This window comes from Ostrinia furnacalis, unplaced genomic scaffold (assembly GCF_004193835.3).
Source record: "Ostrinia furnacalis isolate ACB-3 unplaced genomic scaffold, ASM419383v2 OfSCF1743, whole genome shotgun sequence".
NCBI lineage: Eukaryota > Metazoa > Arthropoda > Insecta > Lepidoptera > Crambidae > Ostrinia > Ostrinia furnacalis.
Genome location: NW_021131982.1, coordinates 372,180 through 384,828, shown reverse-complemented (window position 1 = coordinate 384,828; position 12,649 = coordinate 372,180). Strand labels below are relative to the sequence as shown.

At 39.8% G+C, this 12,649-nt stretch overlaps 2 protein-coding genes across 2 annotated transcripts in view; one reads left to right on the top strand and one right to left on the bottom strand.

Annotated features, from left to right (window-relative positions):
• Positions 1-12,649, top strand: part of Cluap1 (clusterin associated protein 1) — a 43,504-nt gene that overhangs the window by 6,982 nt on the left and 23,873 nt on the right. Inside the window, exons 7-11 of the mRNA XM_028305590.1 lie at positions 879-963; positions 1,062-1,160; positions 1,275-1,397; positions 2,193-2,294; positions 2,826-2,956. Of these exons, the coding sequence (XP_028161391.1) occupies positions 879-963; positions 1,062-1,160; positions 1,275-1,397; positions 2,193-2,294; positions 2,826-2,947 (531 nt within the window). The 3' untranslated portion in view covers positions 2,948-2,956. The remainder of the gene's footprint in view (positions 1-878; positions 964-1,061; positions 1,161-1,274; positions 1,398-2,192; positions 2,295-2,825; positions 2,957-12,649) is intronic.
• LOC114353562 (uncharacterized) lies at positions 7,884-10,658 on the bottom strand. Its single transcript, XM_028305613.1, has 4 exons — positions 10,617-10,658; positions 9,628-9,741; positions 8,877-9,052; positions 7,884-8,075 (listed from the first exon to the last, which is right to left on the bottom strand). Exons 1-4 carry the CDS (start codon positions 10,656-10,658, stop codon positions 7,967-7,969), a joined length of 441 nt encoding a protein of 146 aa, XP_028161414.1. The 3' UTR covers positions 7,884-7,966.

Here is a 12,649-nt window from a genome sequence, read left to right as displayed (position 1 = left end):
CGAAAAATGTTCTTGATATCATTCTATCAATCGCACATTTTGGATTAATTTATGCATGTTGTCATGTCGCTTAGTGTGCCGTGTTAGATTCTCGCTAAAAGAAAAAAAAATAAGCTCAGAAGAAAGACAACAATATTGGAATTATGGTCGGGTGGTCGCTGCTCCACCCCTATTGGCTGTAGGGTGATGTTACATAACCTAAAACCATCCTTGATAAATGGGCTATCCATAACAAAAAGAATTTTTCAAATCCGACCAGTAGTTCCTGAGATTAGCGCGTAAACTACTTATTAAAATTTTTCATACGGTCATAACTTTTTACTGACAGCTTATTTTTTTTTCGTCCCATAATGAAAGCTATAAGCCAATATAGGTCTCGTTAGTGGTGGACATTTGGACCACTTTTGGTCATTGTCCTTTCAACAACAACTTTTAGGGTGTCAATATACAAGTATTTACAGATTTACAGCTGGGTATCTCGAATTCCGAGATTCTTACCTAATTTAAGCTTAAATGACTGGACTACTAATCTAGTAGACACGCGGTCGCGTGTCCCGCCAATTTTAAGTATAATTAGAACTGGCGACCAGCACCGTGTGTAATATTATGGTGGACCAGACCCGCGGCAAACTCGACATCCTGCTCACTCAAGAGCAGGGTGAGCAGGATGACTAGCGTGCCGCGCGAGCCCGTTCGCCCAGTTTGGACGCACCATTACACGAACCATTTGGAGCCACTTTTGACCTATACTATATTCTCATTTACCTATCTATATTTTTTACTCAATAAGACATACTATTGATTCTGTTGGTCAAACGAGATGATTGATGACCTTTATGTATTTTATATCTAACTTGTTCTCTTTTATTGATAATCAGGCAGCAGAGGAGCAACAGGCAGCAATAATGCAGCTCATCCACAAGTACGAAGCGGAGGATGTTTTGGGAAAACTAAGCGATTCTGGTGAGAAATACTAGACCTACTTATGTTTCAAAACTAGATAATTACTTACGTTATTAACGATCACGTAAATTAATTTGACTGATCGCCGACTGTTTCAGATGACATGGACTCCAGTGACGAAGGGAAAGACTTGAGCGAAGTGAAGCAGCCCAGGCCAGCCACGAGACCCAAAACTCGGCTCAGAATCAAAACTGCAGGTAAAATGTTCAACAGGCTCGCTCGATGAATAGACAGAGACCTGATGATGACGATAATAGAAGATGTCGTCACAGCTTTGTCGTTTCTTACCTGATTGTCCAATGTTTTGGCAGGCGCAGGCGCAGCGGAGGCTCGGCGAGCGTTCGGCAGCATGGCGGCGCGCGACTCGCTGGACGAAATCCGCGACGAGGACGACTCGCGATCAGACTCCGACCTCTCCGACGCGCAGCTCTACGGTCAGTCACCGCTGTTAATGTACCGAACACGTTTCATTGTCACATCATATCAAAATTAAACAACATTGTTTTTTATTCTACCTACTTACAAAAACTTCGAAGTTGACTTTTCAAAGCAAACTAATATTCGCCAAAAACAAAAGAAAAACCGCAAAGAAAAGTTGCCTTCCCGTACAACATTCGACGATAGTCAACTGTTAACTTTGTATTTGACAGGCAACCCAATGTCACTTGAGAAATAGCGTGGTCTAAATTATTTCAGGAAACTTGTAGAAAGATATTGTAGATCATTTGCTAAATTAATAATAAGTAACTGACTTACATCGATCAAAATTATCTTCACAAAGATAAATGCCTCGGTAGATGAAAAATCAGGATCATTCACTCACTATAGTTCCAAAATACTGGACTGTCCTGTCGATGACATTGACAGTGGGGCGCCACCGTCTATACCGGATCGCTGGGTCAGATTTTTGCCATGTTGGAAACCCTTAGATTAGGTTTTATTAATCTAAGTGGAAACCATATAGTTGAACGATGGTAGCGCCCCCCTGTCATTGAGTTTGGTGGGACAGTTCAGCGTGGGTCATCTATACCTACTTTTCCGTTTTTCTTTTTTGCTAATGTCAAATGACACCACAGATAATCTATCCATCAAGATGGCGGAGAGCGTTTTATAAAAAGGTCTAATTAAAAAAAAAGTTTTTTTTTGTTTAATAAAACAATGATTCATCCAAGTTTTGTTTAAAAAAAAATTGTCTGTTATTATGACAATTTTATTGTTTCTCTCGGCAGCCGGCGGTGACGTGCCGGCGCGGTGGTCGCGCGCGCGTCCGCGGCCCGCCACGCGCACTCTGGCCGCTGCCGACGACGACGACTTCGCCGACCTCATCGAGGGTAAACAATACTTAACACCGAACAAAAGAATTCAAAACAAATACCTACGTAACGTTTAGGTGAAGCGCCATTAGCATGTGCCGAGAGTGACGGGCATGGCGTGATATCTTACGTAAACCTTGATGCAGTTTCGTTAGGAGCGCTCCTGGTACCGGAGTTCATCTTTTCAATCAACAGTAGCCCATTGCTGGACGTAAACTCCCCCAAGGAGCGCCAAAAAGCAACAAAGCATGATCTCTCGCTGCTCACCTTTACCTTCGTCTGGCTTGCTGGCATTACGCGCGACTGACGTAAGCGAAGGAGCTGCAGCCTTGTCTTTGTATAGGCTGACAGATCATGATGTTCTTCTTCTTGTCGTGTCAATAGCAGACCTATACAGTGTCAGCCCAAAACTTCGCTACAAGAGTGCCGTTGTCAGTAGCATTCGTTAAATCTTCCTACGTCCAGACTGTGCTTCATCGACAGGGGAACACTGGATGTGTTCCACATGTACCTACTCCAAGCTTGATCATAACGTTTGTCCTGCGGCAGGCGTGGAGGGCTCGGGGGCGGAGTCGCTGGGCAGCTCGTCGGAGAGCGAGCTGCGGCTGACGAGCGCGCGGCCCAGCGCAGCACCCATCAGTGCCTCCGCGCTTTCTGACAATGAGTTCTAAGCACATCTGGTAAGTCAGCTGCTTCTGTCTAGTACAGTCTTTCCCAAAGTGGGCGATAACGCCCCCTTGTAGGCGCTGGAGGCTTAAAGGGGGGCGGTAAGAGACCCAGAAAAAAAATCGGGACGTTGTGTAGAGGCTTGGGAGGCGTCATCTACTAGGAGGACTCTTAGACACCGACTGAGCTCGACTCTTGACTACAAAAATGGGGGGCGCTAAAAAATTATTTATTCTCAAAGTGGGCAGTAGTCTAAATAAGTTTGGGAACCACTGGTCTAGTATATCTAGGGTTTCTGCTCGAGCTTTCTCGAACTCGAGAAAACTCGAGAAATTTGGCTTCATTCGAGACGAGAAAAAAATTACCGGAGCTCGAGAATTCTCGAGTTTCGATTTTGAAGCTTTAATATTCTTGAAAGCCTATTTTCTTAGACAAAAGTAAGTTTTTTATTATTTAATAGGTTAACGTTGCGTTTAGACTGGCCTAGTCTTTCCTTTTTTTAACTAATTTGATTTGCAAGTAATGATCTTAACCGAAACTAATAATGTTCACCTACGATGCTAACTATCTGTTAGTTTAGGTACTCGTAAATACGTTTATTCAAGTCGTTATCTTTAAGTTTAAAAATTTATTTAAAAGTTTTTTTTGTTTGTAAATGTAGGTTTATTATCGTAATTTTTCAATTAATTTGGACTTGTGTTCTTTGGAAAACAAGTGATTCAATTGGAGCTCCAGATATTTATGGTTATTAATCCTTAAAGTACACGCGATTTTATGACTTTTGTTCCTTTAGTTAATTACTAAGTTATAATTATTCTACTAATATTATAAATGCGAAAGTTTGTGTGGATGTCTGGATGTTTGTTACTCTTTCACGCAAAAACTACTGAACGGATTTTGTTGAAACTTTACAGTATTATTGATTATAACCCAGACACATTATAACATTAATAAAAACCCGTGTTTTTATTAAATTTCAACCTATTTCAACAGTTTTAATTAAAAGACTCGAGACCCGAGAAAACTCGAGACTTTGGCCTCGAGAATTCCCGAAACTCGAGAAAAAAAATAAGTCGAGAAATCAGAAACCCTAAGTATATCCTATGCCGAAAGTCCTCAAACTTTCTTGTAGTACCGCTTTTCGGTTTTGGAAATAATGTAACATTAGTATCTAATACGAAATGATTATATCACAGGTTCCCAGGGTAAACAATAACAACATTTTAGTATAAAACAGTATATATTTGCACGTCACTTTACAAGCGGAAAATATTTCCAATACAATTAAACAATAAATATATTATTTCAATAAAAGAAATTCGTTGACTCCGCCCTATACTGACCTACACAGACGGTAAATATCTTACAGTATATTGTTCCTTAAACATTTGTATGTACAAAATTAAATTATTTACTAATATTTCCAATTACGCACCTAGCTGTACAGAACAAGAATTTAATGGAAATACTTGTTACATTTACTCCCGGTTTTCAATGATTTGACCCATTTAGCTTATGAAGATAAAATTCTAAGTAAACTATACCTACATTTCAGTTCCATTAAAATAAAAATACATTACATTTTGCTTAAAAACAATAAAGTTTAAATAACAACACTATAAAGTATCTAAAGCTACTGAAAAATTAGCACAAGTGATCTAAATCTAAGATATGTCAGCTAATATTGGATCGGTAACAAGACACGACATATTATAGCAAAAATCTTAATTAAGAAAAAATATAAATATAGTACTTATTCTACGTAAAATTTATAGTAATGGGACAACAGTAAAAAATATTGATTTTACATAATATTCGCTCTTTCGCTCAACATACGGAGCAATATCATAAAATTGGTTTGAAACTATCTCCAACTGAAGGTTACATATTTTCGTGGGTAGTCTAGAATTACTTAAAATTATGGATATAAAACATTAACGAATTGAGCAAATTTAGACTCTATCTACCAATCGTGCTCACAATTTGGCACCGGTTAGGTACAAAGGACTTCGATTCAAATGTACAAACACTACGGCCCGACGATAGTGAGGTCTTTACTTGAGTCATTACAGAAGAGTCATGAAATTTAGAATCGTCAAATTCAAAGACTAAAACTTTACACGACATTACATTTTATTCATTGAAATGTGTATTTCTCTATCTCTGTAATAACGCAAGCGTAGACTCTACCGGTCGGACTATAGGAATAAAGTAACTAAAATTAGTTAATAGCTAAGTTGTTAACACTATTGTGAATAGAGATATTCCGTTTTCATTAGGTGTCTCTACATTAAAAGTGTTCTAAAGTCTCTACATTGCAATATCTGCGTTCGATAAGTAGTCGAGATTGTTTTGGGTGGGCTAAAGTTTGTAGCAATGCACATAATATAACTAAAGATTCTGGTTGAAGATGGCTTCCACTTTCAGCCTGATCATCGCTTTGCCTTTGAGAGGTCTTGTGGTAAAAAAAGTAAAACAAGAGCTATAGCAAAAAAAAATCCTCGAATATCTCTATTCACCTAAAAATAAAGTGAACTAAATATAAATAAGACTTAGACATAGCATATAACACAGATATTTGACGATATTACACAAGTTTACAAATTTTCTGTTAGTATAGTGCCAGTATGTTAGAGCAAAGTTATTACCGTAGTACGAGAAAGCTGATTCGTTTAATATTCTGTGGAAGTCTTATTGATTTAAATAAATCTTTCTTTCTTCTTGCTTTCCTAAAAGTAGACATGTTTCAAAATATACCCCAGATATAAAAAAAGCCTTTAGTAGTCTGGTGTTGTCAAAGTGAACATTTGTATAGTGTTACGAGATAAACTTTGCTCTCTAGTGAGTGTTAATCCCCCCAATTGTTAGATCTAAAAGTGCATTGTAAGTAGGTACATAATAATATAAGGTAGAGCTAAATGTGCGTTAGTAACGTTAAGGCTATGTACAGTATGTCAGGTCATAAAGCTATCTCGTTTAGTTTGGTATGATATGTTAGCGTTAGTTCTAGCCTACCGAGTATTCAGATTCATACTACCCTACAATAACGTGATGTTTGTCCCCTACGTCTACCGCATTTAATAAATATCTTCGTCGAAGCGGTTGTTTCACCAATACAATCGATGCTTTCGAATAATATTGTTTTTCCTTCAAGTGAAACTTTGCTTCTATTGATTTGAAGAAAGCAAAGTTTATCAGAGTTGAGCTGTACTGTTAACAATGTACACCCAACTACAGATAGAATTGAATAAACTAACTACTCTACCACTTAAGGACTTTCCCACAGCTGTCAAATAGCTGATTTGCCCTGTAACGTAATGCAACGGCTGATTACCAATAGGTCTGTTCAGAAGATTACCTACTCGTTCGATTACATAGAGCTAGCTAGATATACCTTAGTTCTTTAGAAATTTCCCTAAATGTAAACAAATATGGCCAACTGACATTGACGAATTTTTAGTCTATGTTTTTGTATGAATTTTTAGTTGATCTGCTAGTGATGCGACAAAATCTCTCGTTAATCGCAATTCTGTAAACGTCATTTACGGACTGCAACGGACGATTATTAGATTTTTAAAGATCGTTTGTATAATTATTAAGATCAATCCCTCTTCTGATTGATGTTGAGATCAGTAATATGATCGTCAAAATAGGATCTTCTTAATCAAAGAAAATTTAATTTCCCCTTTTTTATTTGTTTAGGAAATATAATTTAAATTATACTGTGGGTCTAGAGTAGACAAAGTGAAGAATAAAATCGTAAACCAGTTGAAAAGTGGTCGAAAGGCCTTTTTTATGTGACACTCGTCTGTATAATAAAGGTGAATTCAAAGACTTCTTCGCAAAGTGTGTTGTTGCATTCAATGAAGAAAAAATACATTGTTGAATATAACCTCGTTTATATTTTATTTTAAATTAACATTATCAAAGTAATTTGTAATTGAAATAATTGAATACTTGAAATAAAATCGATAAAATTTACAGATTATTATCTATGAATATTGTCTATGACTTACAGATTTTCCAGAGATAGGACCTAAATTTAAACGCTAAATGTCGATTTGACATTTTAACATGAAGCACAAATTTTCACCATCCAAATATTTTGTTAAAATATTTTGTTTTCAATGTTAGATTTCATATTTGTTTCATCATGAGAATAAAGTTGGTTTCATGAGCTTGTGAAATAATGTGTATGATATTAAGAAAACGTGAGTATTATAGTGTAATTGTGTGCACAAGTGTTTGTTTACATCGATGGAAATTTCTAAAGAATTTAGGATTACGATGTTATCTCACGTATTACAGTCTACATAAATGCCGATCGATCGTTTCGTCTGTACAGCTCAATGCTTGTAGAGCGAGTCGTTCCAATACTGAAGACATCAGTACGTTGTTTGGTGATGCAGTCGACAGCACATCAGATCATGCATTGTTTTCATGATAGCACCAATTAGTCCCGGTTTCCACCTAGTTGGAGAATGAAATCTGAGGTGGAATTGTGTAAAGCAATCGTAATCATTTGATAATTGACAGTTCATAACGTACGATAAAGTCAGTTAAACAAAGCGTTTGACAGAATAATCGTACGTTATGAACTGTCAAATGATTACGATTGCTTTACTTACACAATTCCACCTCTGATTGGTTATTCAAAACATTTCTCGGCTCCGCTCCGCCTAGAAGGAAACAGGACTTTACAACTACTTAGACGCTACAGAGTTTGACGTGCCGTCGCCTGCTCCCCGTATGCTCGTCACTGGTCGCCTAAAGCCTGGTCCGTGAGCACGTAGAATTTTGACCAATGACCCCAAGCTACCCATCCTTATCGCTCGCGTGTAATTATATTGCTGTCGCGACTGTGCGACGGGTGCCCGCAGTGTGAGTGTGCGAGCGCGACAGCAACATAACTACGCGCGAGCGATAAGGATGGGTAGCTTGGGGTCATTGGACAAAATTCTACGTGCTCACGGACCAGGCTTTAGTAAATGCCGCTGGGTCGCGCAGTGAAGCCCGAGCTGAGGCTAGCGCGTGGAGTCGCTGGAGGCGGTGGTGGTACTGGCCAGCGAGTCGTGCTGCTCGGCCGCGTGCCGGCTCTCGTCGCACACCGCGATGAATTGCTCGGCGTACGCTCTGCGGAGATGGCGCGACCATTAGAAACGGAAGGTTTAAAGTTTAAGGCCCAGAACACACGGTGAAACGCAATTGCCACGAAACTGCAACTTCTAGTTACTTTTGAGTTGCATCTAAGTTTCTGCCATAGATTCCGTTGAGAGACCACACATGACGCGACCATTTCAAATTGTAATGGATCTTACACCGCGAGCAGAGTTTTAACAAAAATGCATAGTTACATCGGTTTCGTCGAGTCAAAGTGAAAAAGAGGACTGACCAAGAGGGCAAAAAGAAAGAGTAAAAATGAGCTCGCTTATCAAATCAATAGGTACTCCCGAACTCTCTCGGTGGAAAAGCAATCCTATTTTAATTACACGAAGACCGCTCCGCTAGACATTTCTACTTCATTCCACTTTGGCGGTGGAAAACGGGCTTAAATATTCTACGCTGTAAACTTTACAGTGCACAGTGTAAAGAATATGTATTTGCGAGAGGCGTTTAACCACTTATCATTACAGTTGATGGAAAGTCGTTCAAGAAATCGTACCTCTCGAGGAGTTAAAAACCTACCCCAAAAAAGCATAATTATTTCCCTTTTGTTCAGAAGTGCTGGGAAACTGATGAAATTATTTGCCTCTTGCTCGGAAGATTGCAAGGTCAGCTGGAAGAGAATGCCATTTGGCATTAAGCTTGCCTTTTTGTACTGAATATTTTTATGCGTGTGCAATAGTCTTTAAATAAATAAATGCTTGGAAACTGGAATTTTTTGCAACTCCACCGACTCCTATCCCGGACGGTCCTATCTTCCCTGTAACGTACCTGTCGAGCCCGGTGTAGGTGCGCTTGAGGTCTGCGTCGGAGACGCGGTCGCGGTCGGCGCGCCGCTTGCGGTGGATGCGCTCGAGCGAGCGCGTGAGCTGAGAGTCGCGGTCGCGCGCGTCTCGCCGCCGCCGCTCCGGCCGCGGGTCGCGCGGCGACCGTCGTCTTCTGAGACGCTGGAACAGGGAAAACGTTTTCTTGAGATTAGGCGATTATCACACTGCGCCGCGCTCCGCCGCGGTGCGCGTGTTTTCTATACAAACTGAGGTACTTGCATACAATGATTAAATCTGTAGCCCCGCGTACCGCGGCGGATCGCGGCGCAGTGTGATAATCTCCTTACAGTGGATATCACGAAGCCTAGCTGATCACAAAGTTTAAGTAACAGTGAGCTGCAGCGTATGGTGTGAAAGATCAACGACTGCTGGGAAGAAGAAAGAAAGAAAGATTTTTGAATTCTTCTAACCCGCAAATGGAGTACTAGTTTCAAACATTAGAAAAGAGCACAGGAAGTCGACTAGAATGTCAAGCATTTTTTGACATTAGTGGAAGATACACAGAATGCGAGTTCGTCTTGAAGCTGTACGTGACAATGGCACAAAAGATTCCTTAATGGTAGAGTCTAGCGATCAGAGATTTGATCTAAAGAAGCAACATACATGATGGAAGGAGTAAAAATGCGTGTGTTGACTGTAAAGTGTAAACTTCAGAATGTGACGGTAGAAGAAGCTCTAGTGCTGAGGGTACTTACACCGTCGTGCAGCGGGTAGTAGAGGCGCGCGGGCGGCGGCGGGTAGTGCGCCGGCGGCAGCGGCAGCGTCGCGTAGCGCGGCGGCACCACCATGCTCACCGGCATCCTGCCCAGCTGGAACAAACATAACAAACGCTCAACTAAACGCATATAATATCAAGACTACCGCAAACTATTAGAACTACGACTGTCCACGATTACCCAGAAAAAAGAATCAGGCTCTGGTATCCACACAACGACCACATCAATTTGAACCATATGAATTAATAGGAAGTGCTGACGGATGCAAGCAACCGAGTCGCGCGACGTGTGGGCGTGGCCTGCCGGCTACTTGCGTCGCGCGACTCGGTCGCTCACAAGGCAGTGCCGTGACGCGACAGATGCAAAATGGCCGTGTTTTCTTCGCACGAAGACGAAATTTTAATAGAATTAGTAGTAAGTTTCGTATGGGTCGCACGACTGTGTCGCGAAGATTCGTAAGTAGCTGTCGCCCTGCGACCTGCGACCGGTTGCCTGCCGCGGTCTCGGGTCGTGGTCTCTCGTCGCGGTCGTCTTGATCCGAATGCTATCTTTATACTGTGAAGAAACGGTTGAAAACCAATGACTTTTTTTGGGCCTGATTAAGGGTTAAAGTTAATACAATGCATACCGACTATTACCGACAAGCAGTGATGACAATTCATCATCATCAGGTCATTTAGTCTCCACTCCACTGCAGGAGCATGACCCTCTCTAATTTACCAGACGCAAGTAAAGAATTAATCGAGGAGAGGAGTGATGACAATATTATAGTAACCATAAGTACGCACAAATATTGAAAAAAAAAAGACGATGACCACACTTAATCCTGAAAAGTTTATTCAATTATTACATGGGCATCAATCAAGCACTTTACCTCCAATTAACTAAGCCTAGAAAGGTCCTTAAGCGTTCTAGCTGCAATTACAACCTGCGCTTTGTGAACATTGCTCGCAAACAATCTCATTCACCTGCGCAGTGACACCAATATCGATCAGCAAGGCCTTCCACATTCCTATTTGGTCCGTGATGAATTAACATCGGAGTCATAGACCTTATCCTCGATATGAATAGATCAATCTTGTCTATCAAGTGGAGATAAAAACTTTTATTTTTGATCATTATTAGATTTCTACTGCATGTTTAACTAATCAAATCAAATTAAATAGTTAACTGCCTGGTAAATCTCCTTCTTGTCATATTTCGAAGAAGAGCTTTTTCAATAAGTTATGCCCCCGTTTTACAAACAGTATTCAACGAAGATATCGGTAGACAGCTAAAGGCTCTACTGTTCGCAACAGAAAATAGTTGGCAGTTTCTGAAATTTTCTGTTTGTCGACACAAATGTATCAGATCCGAGGATCACTAGCACTTGTCTGATACATCTATTCCATGTCCGCGCCACTGGCCTACTCATTGAGGTGCTAATCCGCGCGTTTACTGCAGACCCACGTTTCGCGGTGACATACGCGCCGCGCATGTGCGTGTCACTGTGTCAGTGTTTTAGGAAAAGCTGGGCCAGGTGAGATGGAATTGGCAATGACGCCAACTGATTCACAAATCGATGAACTATTCTAGTTCAAAACAACCATTTCCCATGACCACAGAGCACAAGGCTTGGTCGTACTAAATTGAGAACAAATATTTTGTAACCACAAAAATATCAACTTTCCGCAGTTTATTCTCATCACGTATCTAACCTATGGCCTACTTATGCATCGTTTTGTTTTCTCATCATACTCGTACATCTTAAGTTACGAATTTGTTAAGAGACCCCACAACACAGCAGAGCAACATGATACTTTCTATAGCACATCGAAGCAGATAATGTAAACATAATTTAATGAATGCAACTATATTGCGCCATAATTATACGATGTCAAACATTAAAGTTGTCTCCAAACCTATGTCTCCCGATGCAATCACGATGACAGCACATGAAAGAGGTTGACATAACATCTTGGCTTGTCGTTCGTTATTCAAGCGCTCGCGCAAGCGTACACTCGGAGGCCCAAAGTTTAGGAAATTATTCGTTCATTTTATCATAATTAAATTCGCAAGCTTCTGGAATGGCGTTATTTTCACGTGTTTTCATGTTATTAAAATAATATCGAGTATATTTAATAACATTTTGTTTTCTTGAACGCTTTAAGTACCTGCATTTAAGTTAAATTGAATTATGAAACTGAACAATGCTGCAGGTACAGTATTTTCATTATAGTACGAGAGCCCACGACCAAAACCATGTCTCATAGCAATACGGCAAAAACCCTATAAAATCGTTAGATTGTATGATTCTGAACCCGACTAGGTGTGTAGTAACGGTCGAAAGTGTAGCAACTGCGTGGGAGGCCATTTCTGCTGTGTCAAAAAAAAAAGACAGTCGGTATTATAGCAATACGTCTGATAGTGAAAATGTACATAGATTTTATAATTGTATTACGAAAAAGTTTGTTTTCAGACATTTTGCGCGTAGCATATAGCCTGTGCGCATTTTTGAAAATGTCAACAAATTTAGCCGACCTGTATCATAGCAATACGGATAAACATTTTTTTCAACTTTTCGTATTGCTGCCATGATTACCAAAAACCTGTTTTCAGACACTTTAAGTGTATCAAAAAGTTGTATGATAGAGAAGGTGCTACACTTAATTCGTCTGATATAAATTTTTTGCACATGTGGACAACTTATTTAATCATGTCCAACAATTTTCAGACATATTGCTATGATACCGATCGGTAAAATTTGTTAACATTTTCAAAACGGTCTCAAAATTTAATGCGTTCACATTTTCGTCTGAAAATTGTTTTGTTCGCATCAAATAACCAACATTTACTAATAAAAAAGATTTTCAGACGTATTGCTATGAGACATTTTATTTGTCTCATTTTTAATTTTTTTAAGTGATTTTACGGGTTTGCGCTACACCACTAACGTCTGAAAAATATGTTTCCGGTATCTCAGAACTATCATTCAACTACAGTCTGCAAATCAGACATATTG

Excerpts from the sequence above, each read along its gene's own strand:
- LOC114353562 (XM_028305613.1), bottom strand. The coding sequence starts at position 10,658 with ATGTGGAAGGCCTTGCTGATCGATATTGGTGTCACTGCGCAG. Across the intron at positions 9,053-9,627 it reads ACTACCCGCTGCACGACGGT|CGTCTCAGAAGACGACGGTC; the intron begins GTAAGTACCCTC and ends TCCCTGTTCCAG. Across the intron at positions 8,076-8,876 it reads ACCTACACCGGGCTCGACAG|AGCGTACGCCGAGCAATTCA; the intron begins GTACGTTACAGG and ends CCATCTCCGCAG.